Source organism: Alternaria burnsii, assembly GCF_013036055.1.
Source record: "Alternaria burnsii strain CBS107.38 chromosome Unknown 28, whole genome shotgun sequence".
In the NCBI taxonomy this organism is placed as follows: Eukaryota; Fungi; Ascomycota; class Dothideomycetes; order Pleosporales; family Pleosporaceae; genus Alternaria; species Alternaria burnsii.
In genome coordinates, this window is record NW_024066135.1 from 82,406 (window position 1) to 97,930 (window position 15,525).

Consider the following 15,525-nt stretch of genomic DNA (forward strand, 5'->3'; position numbering starts at 1 on the left):
TCTGCGTAGTTTCCAACATATTTCAAATGCGCTATAGTCCGCGGCGAATTTGACATCAGCCAAAAAAAAAAAAACTCCACATACCCGCTTCTCTACATCCTTTTTTCTTCCAAGAGTTTGCATTAGCTGGGTAAAAGTGTAGGATATCCAAGAAGGTACGGTCATGAGCTATAATCACAAGCACGTTCTCATCAGCGTCAAAGTCGGTCATCTTTTTAAGTGTCTTCTGCGTTTCCACAACGTCCTGTGGAAGATGCTAGACTTCCTTGACCCTATAAACTGGCTCCGTGGCTGACTTCTCAGGATGGATGGCTTGGAGCATAGAGCCTAGACAGAAGCTATTTGGAGCAAACAGAAGGTTTGTGATGGGAGATGGAGATAATGTTGTCGGAATAGGTAAGGATTCGATTGGGCGAAATTCGCCGTAATGGTGGCAGGCGTCACCTTCCATAGAGATGAAGGTCGTTGGCGTGGCGCGAGCTAGTGCGCAGATGTGTCCTACAGTGCGCCGTCGACAGAACGTTAGTCTCATTGCTAACGGAACGCAGGACGACACAAAAACCTCATGTTTGAGGGACATAATATTATACCCCTGGCGCATTGAGCAGATAGAGACTGCCATCTTTGAAATAGTCTAAGACATCAAAGCCCCTAAGTTCCAAAACCCTATCGGTGGCGAAATCGATCTCACGGAGTGGGCGGTGCCTGGTTAAAACGATCAGTCATGTATTCTTGTTGTCGTCGGGAGGCTAACTTATAATCTGCCTCCAGAATTGGGCTGTTTTCGCCTGCCGGGTAGCCAGGGATGGGGGCATTGGAAAAGCCAGGCCCAACAATAAGCTCTGTATCAGCAGCGAAACGCGAAGTATCACCGACGCGATCAAAATGCCGATGACTACAATTGAAGACGACTAGATAAGAGGTGTATTGTGGAAATGGGAGAATTTTACTTCCATATCACAGCATTATTCTCCTCTTCCCTTACATCACCCTTCTCGAGAACATCAACAACATCCTTATGTCCGTGGGTCTATACACCTGCAGGCTCGAACATCTTGATCAGCGCTGACAGAAAGTTGCGCCAGTCCTTGCGAATACCAAAGTCAAAGATGGCTTTGCGGCCTGAACCGTGTCCGATGAGAAAAGGATAGGCAGGTGAATTGGCGAGAATATCATGGCCAGATATGGTGGGTTTGAAAAATTCGGAAGCAGAAGTACTAGCTCTTGAACCGGTATCGATGACTCGAATCGCTACAGTAGCGTCTGACTGAGGAACAGGAAGAATTGGTTGATTGATAGCCATTATTCGGAGTTTTTGAGAATAACTTTGAACGACGGGGAATAGAGGTGAGATCTGAATCGCTCAAAGAAAATCATTTTATTCATATAGAGATCGAATCGGGCATCGAATAATCGTGTACATTATTACGCATCATCATGCATGGACAAGCAAAGCGCCGTCTTCAGCGGCACTAGCGAAGCGGCTATGGGATGCCAAGGAGGAAAGGACCAACATTCATGAAGGTCTATCTTCCGCGTTTCAAGGGAGCGGCTCAATTGAAGGTCCAGGAATTTACTCAGCAACAACAGACGCAATGTGTGGAGAATTGACATAGTAAGCTGGCACACGTATCAAGAATAGAATGAAGTTCGCGCGTGATGCCTACGAGTTATACGAGGGCTACAGAGTGCCTTGAAGAGTGGTGGAATCGGACTTAAGTTCATCTAAAAGGCGAAATCGATGACAAATGTCATTTATCGTTCTAATCCTCTACGCCTTCACGGCACATTGCAGTCAGTGCCCCTAGCGTCTCTGCACTCTACCAAACAAAGCTCTCTGCGGCAAGGGTTACTTGAGACACTTTTTGACTGTCTTCTATAGGCAAGTGACCTCGTTGACCTCTATTATATGCATCGCTCTCAAAGGTACACTCTGCAAACCTCGCACGTTGCCTAGCCTAGATCGCGTCCCATCACTATACACATTCGATACACGCAGAGGTACATTCAGCGTAAGGAGACGCTTTGCTTAATAGTGCACAGCTTTTGACCTATTATAAACAATTGGACTAACGTTCGATCAGCTACCATCGCAAAGTCTAATGGCAGGTTGCAACACAAGAGCTTTATTCCGACGAGTTGATCAGCTGTTGAATAAGGACCTGGCTTACGATACCCTTACAAGTGTAGAGTTCAAAGCTTCTGGGATCGAGAATGACCCGTTCATTGTCGATTGGATGTTACGCGATCCTGTCAATCCTTTGGAATTCACATCCATTCGCGAGTGGGGCTTCACCTTCATCAGCTCCATCTCAGCGCTCTCTGTTCCCTTTGCATCTTTTGCATATAGTGGAGGTAGCAGAAGCATCATCTCTGGCTTTGACGAATCGCAGCATGGTTCCATTCTGTGACTTTCTTTGTTTGTTCTGGGGTTTGCCATTGGACCTCAACTTTGGGGTCCTTTGAGCGGTAGGTACTCTTTTGTAGCTGTCAACCTTTGTACCGATGTTTGGTTAGAGGTTCACGGCCGGCAGTATGTGTTTTCTTTTACCTACGCCGTGCTTACTGTATTTAGTGTCGCTGCTGTGGTTGCGCCCAACGTACAAAGCCTGATTATCTTCCACTTTCTTGCTGGCGCATTTGACTCTTCGCATCAGTCTAATGTTGGTGGTGTTATTGCAGACATGTTCGAAGCTGGAGAGCGAGGATTGGCTCTGACTATCTTCGCGGCTGCTCCGTTCCTCGGCCCAGTCATGGGTCCAATTGGTACGTATTCAACCCCAACGTTTGTATGATAGCGTTCCAACAAGCACTGCAAATCCTAAAATTTAACAGTCAATGGCTTCGTTGATCAGAATTTGGGCTAGCGCTGGGTTCAGGGCGGAATGGCGATATTCGTCGGTGCCGTCTGGTTTATGGGGGTGATCTTGATTCCTGAGACCTTTGCCCTAGTCCCCCTCCGTCGAATGGCTCATCTTTCGAAATTGACAACGGAACGCTGCAAAAGCGAATGCGGATGTTCAGCTCGGAAAAACTAGCGCTAGAGAAGCATGTCAAAAGACCCCGTCCAGGCCGTGAATTTTACTGTTTCGGAAGCTGATCGTGCTTCTGCTTTCCGTCTATATTGTAGTAAGTCGATATCGCTTTTGAATCGATGAACAGCCACTGAAACTATCCCAGATCCTGGACAAAATACTTTACATGCTCTTTTCAGCCTTGCCCATCGTTCATCAGGAAGCTCGTGGGTGGTCGAACAGCATCGGTGGACTCCTATTTATCAGCCTGGCAGTCAGGAAGATGAGTGCTGTCATCTACTCGATCTTCGAGAATCCAGGTTATGACAGCATTCTGGAGCAAAGTGCCTCACAACATGCCGAACCAGAAGCCCGCCTGCCCCCTAGTATCATTGGACCGATTGCGATACCTATTGGTCTATTCTGGATCGTATAGACTAATAGCGCCAGCATATCCTGGCTTACCAGTATCGCAGCTGGTGTACCGCTTAGACCTGGGGTTGTACTCGTGATTTTCTCAGTCAATAACTACCTCATTGATTCCTACACCGTTTATGTTGCCACAGTACTCGCTGCTAACGCGATTTTGCGGTCCATCTTTGGAGCTGTATTTCCTTTGTTCACTACTCAGATGTACAGAAGTCTAGGCATACACTAGGGTTCTACAGTGCCTGCTTTTGTTTCATCAGCATGCGTGCCCGTTCTCTTCTTGTTGTACATTTTCCGCTCGCTGATACGTGCTCGAAGTACATTTTCTTTGGAATCTGGGAACTTGAGAGACAGACAACCCAGGGCTGCCACGCAGATAAGCACTATTGCTGGTACGCAAGGTTAAGGGTCACCCTATAAGTCTTCACTCTGTATTACGGGCGATTGAGAGAAGGCATAGTCAGAAAGGCGATGGTTTGGCATAGATTCACCAGATACATACCTCAATGAACGACACGAAAGCCATTTGCTAACAGTAATCGGCATGCAATGTGTTGCACGCGCGCATGATGTGATGTAATTCAGGAGAAGCAAACTAAGAAGTATTGTCGTACAAGGAGACGAGCACTGTAGTAGACGATCAAAGACGTTTTAACTGCCCTTCAGCGTGTTGCAAGATACTGAAACAAGAATTCCAAAATCATCTTCGATTGTGAAACCCAAGTATCAGATGCTTGATTCTTCGCCATTCCAATCTGCATGTGAACATAGTACAATGAAGAACATACCCAAGAAGAAGCCGGCCCACGAACAAAATAAAGAGCACGAGAAATATCAATAGTAATAGAGTACAGCTACTAAACCTTCTAGCTCGAAAAGCATATTGTTAACAACAAAAAGGTCATTCTTCTACTTAGTCGACACTAGTGAAGGGAATGAAGCAGATCTAATTTCAAACATAGTTCTGCTTACCTATGGCCCTTAGATAACAGCTAACTACAATTAATAATCGGCGGCCGATCACCGATTACCGACAGCCGATCACCGACCACCAATGACATACCACTAATAACCGACAGCCGATAGCCGGCAGCCGGCACCCTGAAGCGAAAACCGACAACCGGCAACTACCAACTAACCGCTCTGACCGAAAATCGACAGATAATAGCTCTGTGTGGGAATTAATAAATACTGCTTACTTGCACATCATGTAAACTCAGGAACTTTTTAGCTATATTATTTTATTACAGATTATGTAAAGCGTACTCGGAAGCATAAAGCTTCTTTTAGCTTTCGAATTTAGCAGTTCACTTTCTAATTAAAAGGTATTTCGACCACCCTGCAGTTACGGTTCAGAATGTCACCCTTATCGGAATTAGAGACACGCGTTATAGTTGAAACCTTTTCTTAGGGTTCTTTTATGCTCAACGTCCCGCTAGGACCTAGAGACTCAATTGCCCTCAATTACTAAACGAGAAGTAGCATGAGCGGTCAGCAAGGTCATACTGCGGTGCAGCAGAGAGGCGGTTAATATGCACAGGTTACGAAGGTGCAGGTCACGTGTAGATAGGTCACGTGCGCACTGAAAGTTAACGCTCGATAGGTTATTAGGCACGCGCGGAGGCAGAAGACCGATTAATAATACACCTACTAATGCATCGGGCAAAACCTACCCTCACAACACGGACCGTGGCGTTATTTCATTCCTCAATTATCTCCTAGGTTCGATTGGAATAGTTTTGCTTACACTGAGAGCGAAGAGTGTCTTACTTCAAACGTGTTACGGCCTGTTAGAGTGCTAAGCATTACTAAGCTACCCGTTTTTGCATGGATACATAGCGGTGGCTTTTAAGGGAGCGAAAGTGCGGATCAAAGATACAATACCCTATTTATCGTGCAAGAGTCTGTCAAAATAGGCAAGTGTAACGACGACTCTAGAAGTACTTTAGCCTTGAAGAGGGGATGCGAGACGCATACTGCTTCTAGTAGAGTAGCACGCGCTAGACCTGCTTATAAGGTGCGCCTCGCTCTATAAAAGAATACAAGATTCATTCTTCTTACAACCTACGTCTGTAGTTAAAACCTACGAGCTATCTCTTACTATCCTTGGTAACGTGAAGCAAGCAATATCGCCTGTAGTTAAGCCTCACAGCAAGCCCCTCATTGCAGCGAGCTTCAACTACAGGCTCGTGGGATCCGCGTTTCTCCCTGGCGCTTCTGTTAACAAGTCCACAGTCGCAACCTTGGCCTTCATGACCAAAGGATGGCGTTGCGCTGGATTCGAGAGAACATCGCCGCATTTGGTGGAGATGCCTCGCGTGTGACAGTCCAAGGAGAGTCAGCCGATGCTTTCTCGATCGGCGTGCATTATCTTACTAATGAATAACGATACGAAGAATTGTTCTATGCTGCTATTGCTGAAAGTGGTGGGCCAGTACCCGGTGCTCCTCACCGCATCAGACAAGCAAGACGTCATGTACGAGAGGATCCTGACAGATGTTGGATGCTTGGCTACGAAATATGACCTAGAATGTCTACGATCTCAAAATGCCAGCAAGTTGAACCAAGCTTTTGCTCGCGCGTCTGATTCATACGTGCCCATCTTGAACGCAGATCTAGTTACCGGTTACACTTCTGTTGCTCTGCGCGAAGGAAGGTTTTCAAAACGTTCACTTTTTATTGGAACTTGTTACAATGAAACAAGTTCTATTGTCGTTGCGAGTCGCTTTGCTGCAAACACGTCTGCTGATTTTCAAGATTATGTTGCCGGATCATGGGAAGGCATCTCAAGCACCACTATCGATGGCATCGTAGATGAATGCGTCAACAGAATGTCAGAGGAAGAACTGAAAAAGAGTCTCAGCACGATACGCCAGTCACTGGGTCCTCAGTATGGATCTTTATTCGGAAACTTGGCTATGTACCAAGGTGATATCATGTTCGATGCAACAAGACGTTACACTACGGAAGTTTGAGGACAATACGGGGTACCCGCATACAGCTATTGTTTCAGCGTAGTTCCACACGGTATCGATCCTGACATCCCAGGCGTTCCCCATTTCCAAGAGATACCTTTTGTATTCCGGAATTTCGATAGCGCAGGACACGACGTTAACAGACTTGCCTCTACCTCTATTAAAACCTGTTAGAAGTACTTGCAAGTGAGCAATCTCATAAGCCGCATGTGGATTAGCTTTGCGAACGAGCATTCGCCGACCGGCTACGATGGTATGTTCTTACTTCCTCAAAGATACGTAAAATAGGAATGACATGACACAGTCGAAAACTTCAATGTGACCTGGCCTACCTACAAGCCCGGAAATGCGGTGAACATGCTATTTGGCATTGATGAAACGAAGCCGGAGCAGGAAACATCCAGAACTGTTGCTATCCGTTATATCATTAACTCTTTCGGCGATCTACGAGTTTAATTGCGAAACATTGCACTGCGTTTTAGAACGCATAATGTATAGCCAAGGAAGCCTTCAACAAGTCTGCACATAACACCCGGCACCTTATAATTGCTGTCTAATGTTGAATGAACATGTCTGTGAGTATAGTAGACATACGCACAAGAATTTGTATATAGATCTCGAGGAGCTGGAGTGTATCGTCTTTGTGGCTGTATCTTGCGCATTGGTATATGACCTGGCATTGCTACACAACATGTAGTACATATCAAAAATAGATTTTGTATCGGAATAATATATTCTAGATTGAAGTCCCGGATCGCTTTCATTGGAACGGTATTCTATTGGCAAAGATTGCATGCCAATCGAAAATATCCATAAAACCATCGTCGAGGGGCATATCTGCTGTTAGACTTGTCAACGGACTACGCTCTGCATCGAAGGAATCACCGCCTCGCGTTGGTGGGTCTTGCTTTTGTTGTCGAAGATCCACCTTCCTTTTGACCGAGTCCAAAGCAGTCCTCACTGCCCTGCCTATCCAAGCAGCAAAACTCCATGTCTCCTCCATCTTCTCTAGGTTCCCAATCAATTGAATGATAAGTGTAGGTAAGTCGATTGCTGTATCAGATGCCTCAATAGAGCTTTTACCAGCATAAAAGTTCAATAGCACAGCTGACGCATGAAAGAGAGCAGTGGTTCTATACACCGGTTAGATATAAGCAATCGGTGTGTTCACGATCAAGAACCTCTGTCACTTACGTCCAACTCGGACAGTCAGGTAGACACCTATGCGAGTCAAGATGACGTACGACTTCACACATCTCAACCACTGTTGAAAGGAGAGCTTCTTCGTAGTATATCCGCTTTTCATGTTGAATGCGGCCAAACACGATTCCACGGTAGAAAACCAACTGATTGAAGAGAAGGCGCAGCCGAAGCAAAAGACTGAAGATTAGAGGTCGTGAACTATCGTCAGGCGGTGTGGCGATCGTGTTGTAGTGCCTCAGCTTGTCTTCGATGACATTCAAAGCTGCGCTTTGGGATGTCACAGGCCGAGTTGCGTAGACGGCTCTGAGAATTTTCCGAACTACTTTGCTTTAGCGGATACCTCTGCCAAGATCGTTGCTTGCGAATGACCACATACGAAACAACATGAGAGATAGAGAAGCCGTCATGAAATTAAGTTCAGCAGATTGGTAGCGAGCTGCGGATGGCTCATCTGCCGGAGAGTGACAGCTTTCAAAATAGCGACGTTCAGCATGTAGCTGTAGTTCGATGTCCTCCTCTGCAAGAGTCATCGGACTGCCAACTCCTGTGGCGGTCATCGCGTCATATGCCTTGCCTCCAGTATCAGCAAAGATCTTCTAGAACGGTTCGAAAGGCGCCAAGTGCGAATTGCCTTTGGCATGTACTAACCAAAAGCAGCAATGCAAGACGGCTTCGCCTCAACACGTCTTCTTCAGACATCCGCATCGTGTGTACCCTGTCGAAAGAAACGCCGTCAGAAACAGAGCATGCAAAAGCAAGGTGAGAGTTGGAACCAACCTTCTGAAGAGCCCCATCCCCACACCTACATTCATAGCCCTTCCTATCCAGTACCTTGGATTCCGCTCCATCGTCCACGTCTGCCACATCTGTGCCAGCAACAAGAAGCTCACCAGCTGGGTCTCGTGGTCATGCTCCAGTCCAAAGTCAGCCAGGAGCCGCGCCTTTTGTAAAAAATAGTCTGCCATCTCTCCCTTACTACGACCTGACCCTATGCCAACGGCGAGGACAAGATCCTCGTCGGCGAAGTGCGACGCTAGCGCAAGCATACTGTTCAAAAGCAGAGGAGAGCACGTGCGTGCTGACCAATCGCGAACAAACGCAGCTTTGTCGACTACAGGAACGTGTGGGTGGACTTGCCTGAAGAATACAGCCAACAGAGCGTGTGTGATGTGTCTTCGTGGTATCTTCAGGACGCCTTGATCTGATAGAAAGACACGCGTTAACGGATCAAGCTGGGATATCGCTTTGGAGTACCTTTCGGGAGCGTTCGTGCTGTTATTCAGCGCATGATCTGGCCGGAGGGAGAGATGATGATTCGGAACTACATTTTCATCGCCAGAGTTTGAGTTCGACATGCTGTGGAGAACATGCGGAAATGCGGCTTTCTCATCGATATGCAGAATCATGGCGTGACGACTCTGCATCCGGGGAGAAGGGCTCAACGATTGAGTCTCAACGTGACTGATGACTCGATCGGCATCTTCGCTAGATGTATAGTCGATTGTAGCAAAGGCTACCGGGTAATTCACGGATGTCTCATGTGGGGGCAAGGATAGGGTTGACGATCTTGTAGTCAAGCGGCTCTGCGCGGATGTGGTGTCGCGCGATCCCAACGGATTTGTAGACGTCTCAAACTCCATATGCACGTGCTCAGCTGCTGGTACGTTGCTTCTGTTCCTATGGCTTCATACCGGAGTGTCGGTTATGTTATCACTCGATTAGTACCTCAAATCTGAGTTATCTTACATGGTTTTCTGTCGACGCCGTGACGATCGTAGTACGCATTGGAGATTGGCATCTTTGCATCTTGTACAGGGGTATACACTAAGAGCATCGCACTTGACTTTTCGTGAGTGACACATGGTACATGCTCTTGATGCCCTCTGTGGACACGTTTTAGAATAACAATACTAGAGTCATGATAGTTTAGGAAGATGTACCTGCCTCGGATGACGATCCTCGTCATCAGAGTGTGAGCTTGACATGACGATCGATATCAGGTAGAGCAGGTGTAATGGAGTAAACTATGGCTGGAACCGGCTGCTGTTTGTTGAGGCTTTTGCGGTCCGATTCGTAGTTACGTTGTTCCGCTCCGCACCACTTTATCCCGCCCATCTACCAGCGTAAGTGAGCGCACATAATTACATGGCCGCAATGATGTATACGCCCTCCCTGACTGCTTTCTTCACACCCGATAGCTTATTGCCCTGCTTGCAGCGCCTCTAAGGTCGTGATGCACAGGACGGAAGCTTGATATATGGTTGGTCAAACCAGAAACGTCTGTAATTGGGTGTGGGCACGCTGGCCGAGGCTAAGACCTCCGACGTCACGTGAGAAACTTCAAAGCAGGGCGCCTTAACCTCGCGAAGAGCGTGCAGCAGGATTTCTTAACAACAAAGCTTGCCTCGTGAGACAAGAGTTGCAAGTCTATGTTTATTGTGCGGTTATGAATACATCATTCTACATCAACACCTTTGCGAGTAGCCATAAGTGAGTGAATCCATCAAGGCTTTCATCCATTGGCACCACAACCCGAACCAACAAAACGCCAATCAATGCATACCACTGTGCACACTTCCGGGGTAACAAGGGAACGGATCGTCAATCACTGTACCGGGAATACCCCTGAATAGACAATCCTCGTAATCCGTCTATTGCACCTGCTTAATCTTGCATTGCCAGCCCGAGTTCGCCTCAAGCAGCGGAAGACTGATACGGATTAGCAACCATGGTCATGTACAAATACGATATACTGCAAAGACTCACCTAGCACCCAAACACCAGCCCAGCTCATTACCCTTGATCTTCTTCGCAATCTTGACCTCGCGATCAATCGGCATACCGTACCCACTCCTCAGCAGCTCGTACTGGAAGTTGAGATCCAAGCACCACTCGGGCCGGCCCTTCAACTCGTCAAGCGCCTTGGGCACAGCGCTGAAGGAATCCCAGCCCTTCTCGCCCATGCACACCTTGTCGGCCAAGTCCTGCAGCTCGCGTAGTGTAAACGACTCGGGCATGCCGAGGTCCTGTGTGCGGTCGTAGAAGTAGGAGAGAAGGTATACGGCTTCGGTAGCAAACGTCTGCTCGAAAGGAGGTTGATGGACACCGCGGAAAGCGCAAGGGGCGATGGCGCACTCGTCGTCTTTGTGGAGTGTCTTCTCGGCTAGACCGCGACATTGGGTGGGAGAGGCGGTAGAGGGGCCGGTCATGTTGACTGTGATGGAGTCGCCTAGTGCGTGGCCCTTGGGCATCTGTACTTCGACTTCGCGGGTCATGCCGGGTGCGATGCAAGGGTTCACAATGGGCTTCTTGAGGTATTCCCTGTTGTCCTTGTTTGTCTCGTGGAGGCCGGCGAGAACGGTGCTGTGCAGGTTGTTACGGGCTTCCATGAGGCCGTAGCCAAGGTACGAGTGCTGGTAGAGATCGAAGTCGCGGTTACCGAAGTTGAGCGTGTACTTGTGGTCTCCTTCTGCTAGCTTGGTGGGGAGTCCGCCGCGAGGGGTATCGGGGAAGGTAGGCTCGAAGATGATTTGCGTGGAGCCACCACCAAGGTCGAGGACAGCAGCGGTGGGGTTCTTGTCGGGGCCGCCGATCTTGCCTAGGAGGTAGTTGACGGTGATCCATGCGTACACACCCTCCATCTCGCCAGGCATGACCTCTACACCTTTCCTCTCTTCGGAGACGAGTGGGAAGGGGTAGTCGTTGTCAAGATGCTTGCGCACGGCAGCGAGGATGGCGTTGCTCTTCTCCTCGCCAAGCTTGCGGAGGCCAGCTGTGGCCTTTACAGCGATGGGTGTGCATGACTGGTATTCCTTGGGCACGTTCTTGAGCGCAACGTCCATGAGCACATCCAGACTCTTGGCGGCAGCCTCTGGGTTGTCGCCGTATGCCGAGAGACCAGAGCCTCCCTCTCGCTTGGGTGTCATCTCGAAGTTCTCGCTCTCGAGTTCGGGGCTCGGGCCGCAGTTGTTGAATTTGTAGACGTGGATGCGCGAGCCCGTGCTGCCGGCGTCGACCATGAGAGCATATTGGATGAGCGGCTTGTCCTTGGAGTAGGACTTTGTGCATTGTGTCTGTGCATCGCCGGCTGCTGTGTTGCCGCCTGATGGATGCGATGCTGGTAGGTGTGTTAGCACATGGCTTCCCAAGAACGTGTCCTCGACCTACCAGCCGGTCTGGATATGCCATCTCGCGGTGCGACGAAATACAGGACAAGCAGTATGAATGCGATGACGCCACCTGTCTTCAGGTAGCGCAACCGCTGCCCTTGGTTCATGACGGCGCTGCCCTTGTGGTCGTTCATGAATGCGTCCGAATACGTGGACCGATGTCGCGAGTGTCTGTCGGCTTTGGCGTTTGGGTCGCTGGCGTCGGCGCGGTTGGGGTCGAAGCTGCGTGGCAGGGAGACGGAGACGCGGCGGCGTGGGCCAGAGAAACTAAAGTAGGACCAGATGCCGGGACGTTGTTGGCTTCCGGGGACTTCGACGCCGCTGGACATGGAACTAGGCGACACAAGGGGAGAAAAGGGTCCACGGTTTAGGGCGTGGTCATTGAGCTGAGCTGCATCGACAAGTTAGCCTGGGCTGTTGCGGCGGTTGTGGACACGGTGGATGGTTACGTACAACAGTGGTGACCGTTCACAGCAGCAGGGACGTCTTTTCGATTGCGATTGGCGTTACCCAAGACGGTTGCGTTCGTATTCGTGTGCTTGTTGGGTGAGGTCCCTGAATCTTGGCACTAACATCTGAACTTCAGCCCTGCAGCGCCACCATCCAATGGGGCCAGCCTTATCGGCTATATTTGGCGTCGCAACGCATTTGGAATGACGTGGCTGTTGATGCAATGTGTTACAGATATTCTACGACTCTCATTGCATGGCTTTACTTTCTACACTATATCTTCTCGTGTACCAGGCAGACAGCCGCCTTTTGAGTGTGATGCCCATCGTGCGCTAGCTCCGCCGCTCGTTCCCTGGCTCGACGCCGTTTGATCAGGGCGCACGGATGGAGTACTGGGAAGTCGGGCGGCTGAGGAGCTGAGAGACTTTCGCATTACGTCTTGTAAGGTCACCATCGACGCGTGCGATGGCAGCGGTGTTTGAGGGCTTCGCACAGATCGTGCCGTGCGTTGTTCCGTGAGTCGGTCATGCTAACTCTGGCGCTTTCATCCGAAAGACAACCCAGCTCTCTTCATGACACTCTCAAAATCTTCGAGGCTGACTCCTCCAACATCTTTGCCCTGACCTTTGACCCCGCCATTTGCCTCGAGAATCATATCCTTCAAGACGTCGTCTGGCACATCTTCTCGCAGCTCCTTTGCAACCCTTCTCAGATGCCCAAGTGTTATCGGTCCCGGGGCGCCATGCGTGAAGAGCTGATAAGCCGCACTGACTTCTTCTGCATTGCTCTCGCCTTGGTAGTCGTCGCCGTCTTCGTCTTCGTCGGACCCTTGCTCCTTGGAGTGTATTGCGATGGCAGCGTACGAAAGGAAAGGTACAAACTCGACGTAGCCTGTATTGAGGGGATCGATGGTAGACAAGATGGACGACATCTCAGACTTGTCGGGTGTGAGGTTCAGCGAACTATGCCATCTTTAGTAGATGCACATTGAAAGTGAGTTTGCGCGGCTTACATGAGACATCTGCGCACGTCGCTCTTCTTCAACACACCCTCCTTAGAGCCTTCATGTTCGGGATGCGACACAGCGAAGAGGCCAAATGCCTCGCGTATCTCAGCCTCTTGCTCTGCCGTTATACCATTCTCTTTCGCGAGCTTTGAAGGGCGTTTGGCGGGCGGCGCCTTCGTAGGAGGCCCACGACGTTTCGACGACTGTCGTTTGTTAGTTCGTCTCCCAGGGTGTACTTGTCTCGGAGAACTGACCATATCGCGTCCCTGGTGAGGTTGAAGCGTTCCCTCTTGCTGGCGCGTGCTGTGTCGTTCGTCACTCTACTAGCTTCGATGACGCGCATGCATGGGCCAATGCCAAGCGAAACACAGACCCATTTCCGAGCAGTCCAATTCTTCACTTTTTCACACCTCCCTCCTCTCCGTGCCTTCTTCCCTACACCTTTGTTGTTCAGCTCCTTTGTAGCTGTACAGGCCTTCTCGGCCTGCTCATTTCATGACTGTCTTATGTCGACGCGTCGAACGCGAATTGTCGTCGACACCTTCAAACATGCTTTACCTATCATTTTGAACATTTTGAACCTTCATCGATACCAACCATACCATACCATATCATACCACACCACATCACGCTCTATCCTATCTTATACCTGAGACAATGGAGTTCAAGCCGCGCCACGGAGGTCCATAAGACGCGTCTGTCTGACCGCCACGCGAGTTCCTACCACCAAGGAACGTGTTAAGCACCCCCATCGACCGGTCGAAGTCGGCTCTGCGCGCGTCGCGATGCGCCGGTGCCTTCCACGCAACGACTCTACTCCACAAAATCCACGCGTGACTCTACACGCTGGGGCCATATTCACAAATCCACATGTGTAGTCAGACAGTGGTCCGATACGATTCGTACCGACTCGCGAACTTCGCAAGCAGGGATTTATCCCCGACACTGAGAGAGGGCTTCATTAGGCTAGGCCTCTTGACCAAAGAGAGATACCGGCAGTCTTGGACCCCGATCTTGGAGGAAGAAGCCAACAGATATGGCACCGTCTTTGGACGGTTTCCGGTAGGCCGCATGGCCCTTGGCACGTTTTGCTACGAAGCACTCGATAGTGATACATTCACCATCGGGAAAATGACTAGTCTTCGGTTAAACAATCGTTGACGGTCAGCGATTAAATAATCGTTGATGATCTTCGGTTAAAGAATCGTTGATCTCTCTGCCATTCGGTCGCATGTACTGTGGTACAGTGATCCAGCGTCTGACTCCAACCCTGCGTTGTTGAGATTGCGCGTGGCCATCACACTGCTGTTACTTGCTCTAACAGTGGGTTCCGCTGCGGCGGGATAGCAGATCGAAGTTGGACTCCGACTGATGGGTGTCATCCTGGTATCAGGCTCTGGCCCTGACTGTCGACACCACTGTCAAGATCTGCGCGCATGGTGACTATGGATGGGCACAGCATCCGTCACCATTCGATGCGTGATTACAACGTCTTCGTGATGTTGTTTGAGGGGTGACCAAAGGCTTCCTGTCGACCTGTCGGCATCCTGCCATACTGAGCTGCGAGATGTATACATCTCCGCTGCAGAGGGGACATGAGGGACTTTCGCAGTCTAATCTCTTATCCTGCGACGCTTCTTTCGAAGGGTTGTGTGGATTCGAGTGCGACTGGCATGGCATGGCTTCGGCCTTCTTCCATTCCGCTTCTTCAAATTGCTAGAGCCCGCCAACACGATTTCCTACGTTGAGCGAGTGTGGACACTGAAGCAAGATTAAACAACCTCATCCTACCCCCTTCAAGGTGTTTGAGGCCTCTGTTTCTCGCGTCGTTGGGTCGATCACTCGGCTCAGGGGTGAGGAACAGAGGAGACATATCGTCGTTCGCGTGACCTTTCTCGTGATATTTCCTATGATCGCAACCCTCCAATATGAGGTTGCGCAGCTACTGTGCAGCTATCAATGGCTGTCACGATGTTCCATGACCACATTTTCCAGCCACAGATTGGTGCGCCACCAGAAACCCTTCGGGACAACGTCAGACCGCACCAGCCACGATCACGTGATGTAGATATGTATCATCCCTCTGAGGCTCCATAGCTCCTCAAGGATTCGTCTCAATACAAGCCTATGCCAACATCTCAGTGCCTGCCCAACTACTCATCACATGCGAATTGTCTCCTTCGAACATGACTCCTTGTTTGGTCATTCCTGCCAATTATTCCTCAGCCATTTTGCTCTGGATATACCAATGCAGCCGTTCATTCGCGTCCAATGATCCT

At 49.6% G+C, this 15,525-nt stretch overlaps 7 protein-coding genes across 7 annotated transcripts; 4 read left to right on the top strand and 3 right to left on the bottom strand.

Moving 5' to 3' along the window:
- Nucleotides 1–693: 693 nt before the first annotated feature.
- GT037_011175 (uncharacterized protein) lies at nucleotides 694–1,303 on the bottom strand (the record flags this gene model as incomplete). Its single annotated transcript, XM_038936222.1, has 2 exons — nucleotides 694–911; nucleotides 1,039–1,303. Coding segments are annotated over 2 exons (483 nt in total), but the record flags the coding sequence as incomplete, so codon positions are not given.
- Nucleotides 1,304–2,102: 799 nt separating this feature from the next.
- On the top strand, nucleotides 2,103–3,450 carry GT037_011176 (uncharacterized protein; the record flags this gene model as incomplete). The annotated part of the gene is made up of 3 exons (XM_038936223.1): nucleotides 2,103–2,407; nucleotides 2,576–2,766; nucleotides 3,290–3,450. The coding sequence occupies 3 exons, from the start codon at nucleotides 2,103–2,105 to the stop codon at nucleotides 3,448–3,450; spliced, it is 657 nt and encodes a 218-aa protein (XP_038781119.1).
- A 1,881-nt stretch (nucleotides 3,451–5,331) lies between these two features.
- On the top strand, nucleotides 5,332–5,767 carry GT037_011177 (uncharacterized protein; the record flags this gene model as incomplete). The annotated part of the gene is made up of 2 exons (XM_038936224.1): nucleotides 5,332–5,363; nucleotides 5,599–5,767. Coding segments are annotated over 2 exons (201 nt in total), but the record flags the coding sequence as incomplete, so codon positions are not given.
- A 150-nt stretch (nucleotides 5,768–5,917) lies between these two features.
- GT037_011178 (uncharacterized protein) lies at nucleotides 5,918–6,418 on the top strand (the record flags this gene model as incomplete). The annotated part of the gene is made up of 1 exon (XM_038936225.1): nucleotides 5,918–6,418. One exon carries the CDS (start codon nucleotides 5,918–5,920, stop codon nucleotides 6,416–6,418), a length of 501 nt encoding a protein of 166 aa, XP_038781121.1.
- A 207-nt stretch (nucleotides 6,419–6,625) lies between these two features.
- Nucleotides 6,626–6,874, top strand: GT037_011179 (uncharacterized protein; the record flags this gene model as incomplete). The annotated part of the gene is made up of 2 exons (XM_038936226.1): nucleotides 6,626–6,671; nucleotides 6,723–6,874. The coding sequence occupies 2 exons, from the start codon at nucleotides 6,626–6,628 to the stop codon at nucleotides 6,872–6,874; spliced, it is 198 nt and encodes a 65-aa protein (XP_038781122.1).
- Nucleotides 6,875–7,178: 304 nt separating this feature from the next.
- Nucleotides 7,179–8,178, bottom strand: GT037_011180 (uncharacterized protein; the record flags this gene model as incomplete). Its single annotated transcript, XM_038936227.1, has 3 exons — nucleotides 7,179–7,551; nucleotides 7,613–7,940; nucleotides 7,998–8,178. The coding sequence occupies 3 exons, from the start codon at nucleotides 8,176–8,178 to the stop codon at nucleotides 7,179–7,181; spliced, it is 882 nt and encodes a 293-aa protein (XP_038781123.1).
- Nucleotides 8,179–10,272: 2,094 nt separating this feature from the next.
- Nucleotides 10,273–14,628, bottom strand: GT037_011181 (nucleoside phosphatase gda1 cd39; the record flags this gene model as incomplete). Its single annotated transcript, XM_038936228.1, has 7 exons — nucleotides 10,273–10,330; nucleotides 10,388–11,738; nucleotides 11,789–12,181; nucleotides 12,865–13,202; nucleotides 13,253–13,449; nucleotides 13,501–13,549; nucleotides 14,492–14,628. 7 exons carry the CDS (start codon nucleotides 14,626–14,628, stop codon nucleotides 10,273–10,275), a joined length of 2,523 nt encoding a protein of 840 aa, XP_038781124.1.
- Nucleotides 14,629–15,525: the final 897 nt, after the last annotated feature.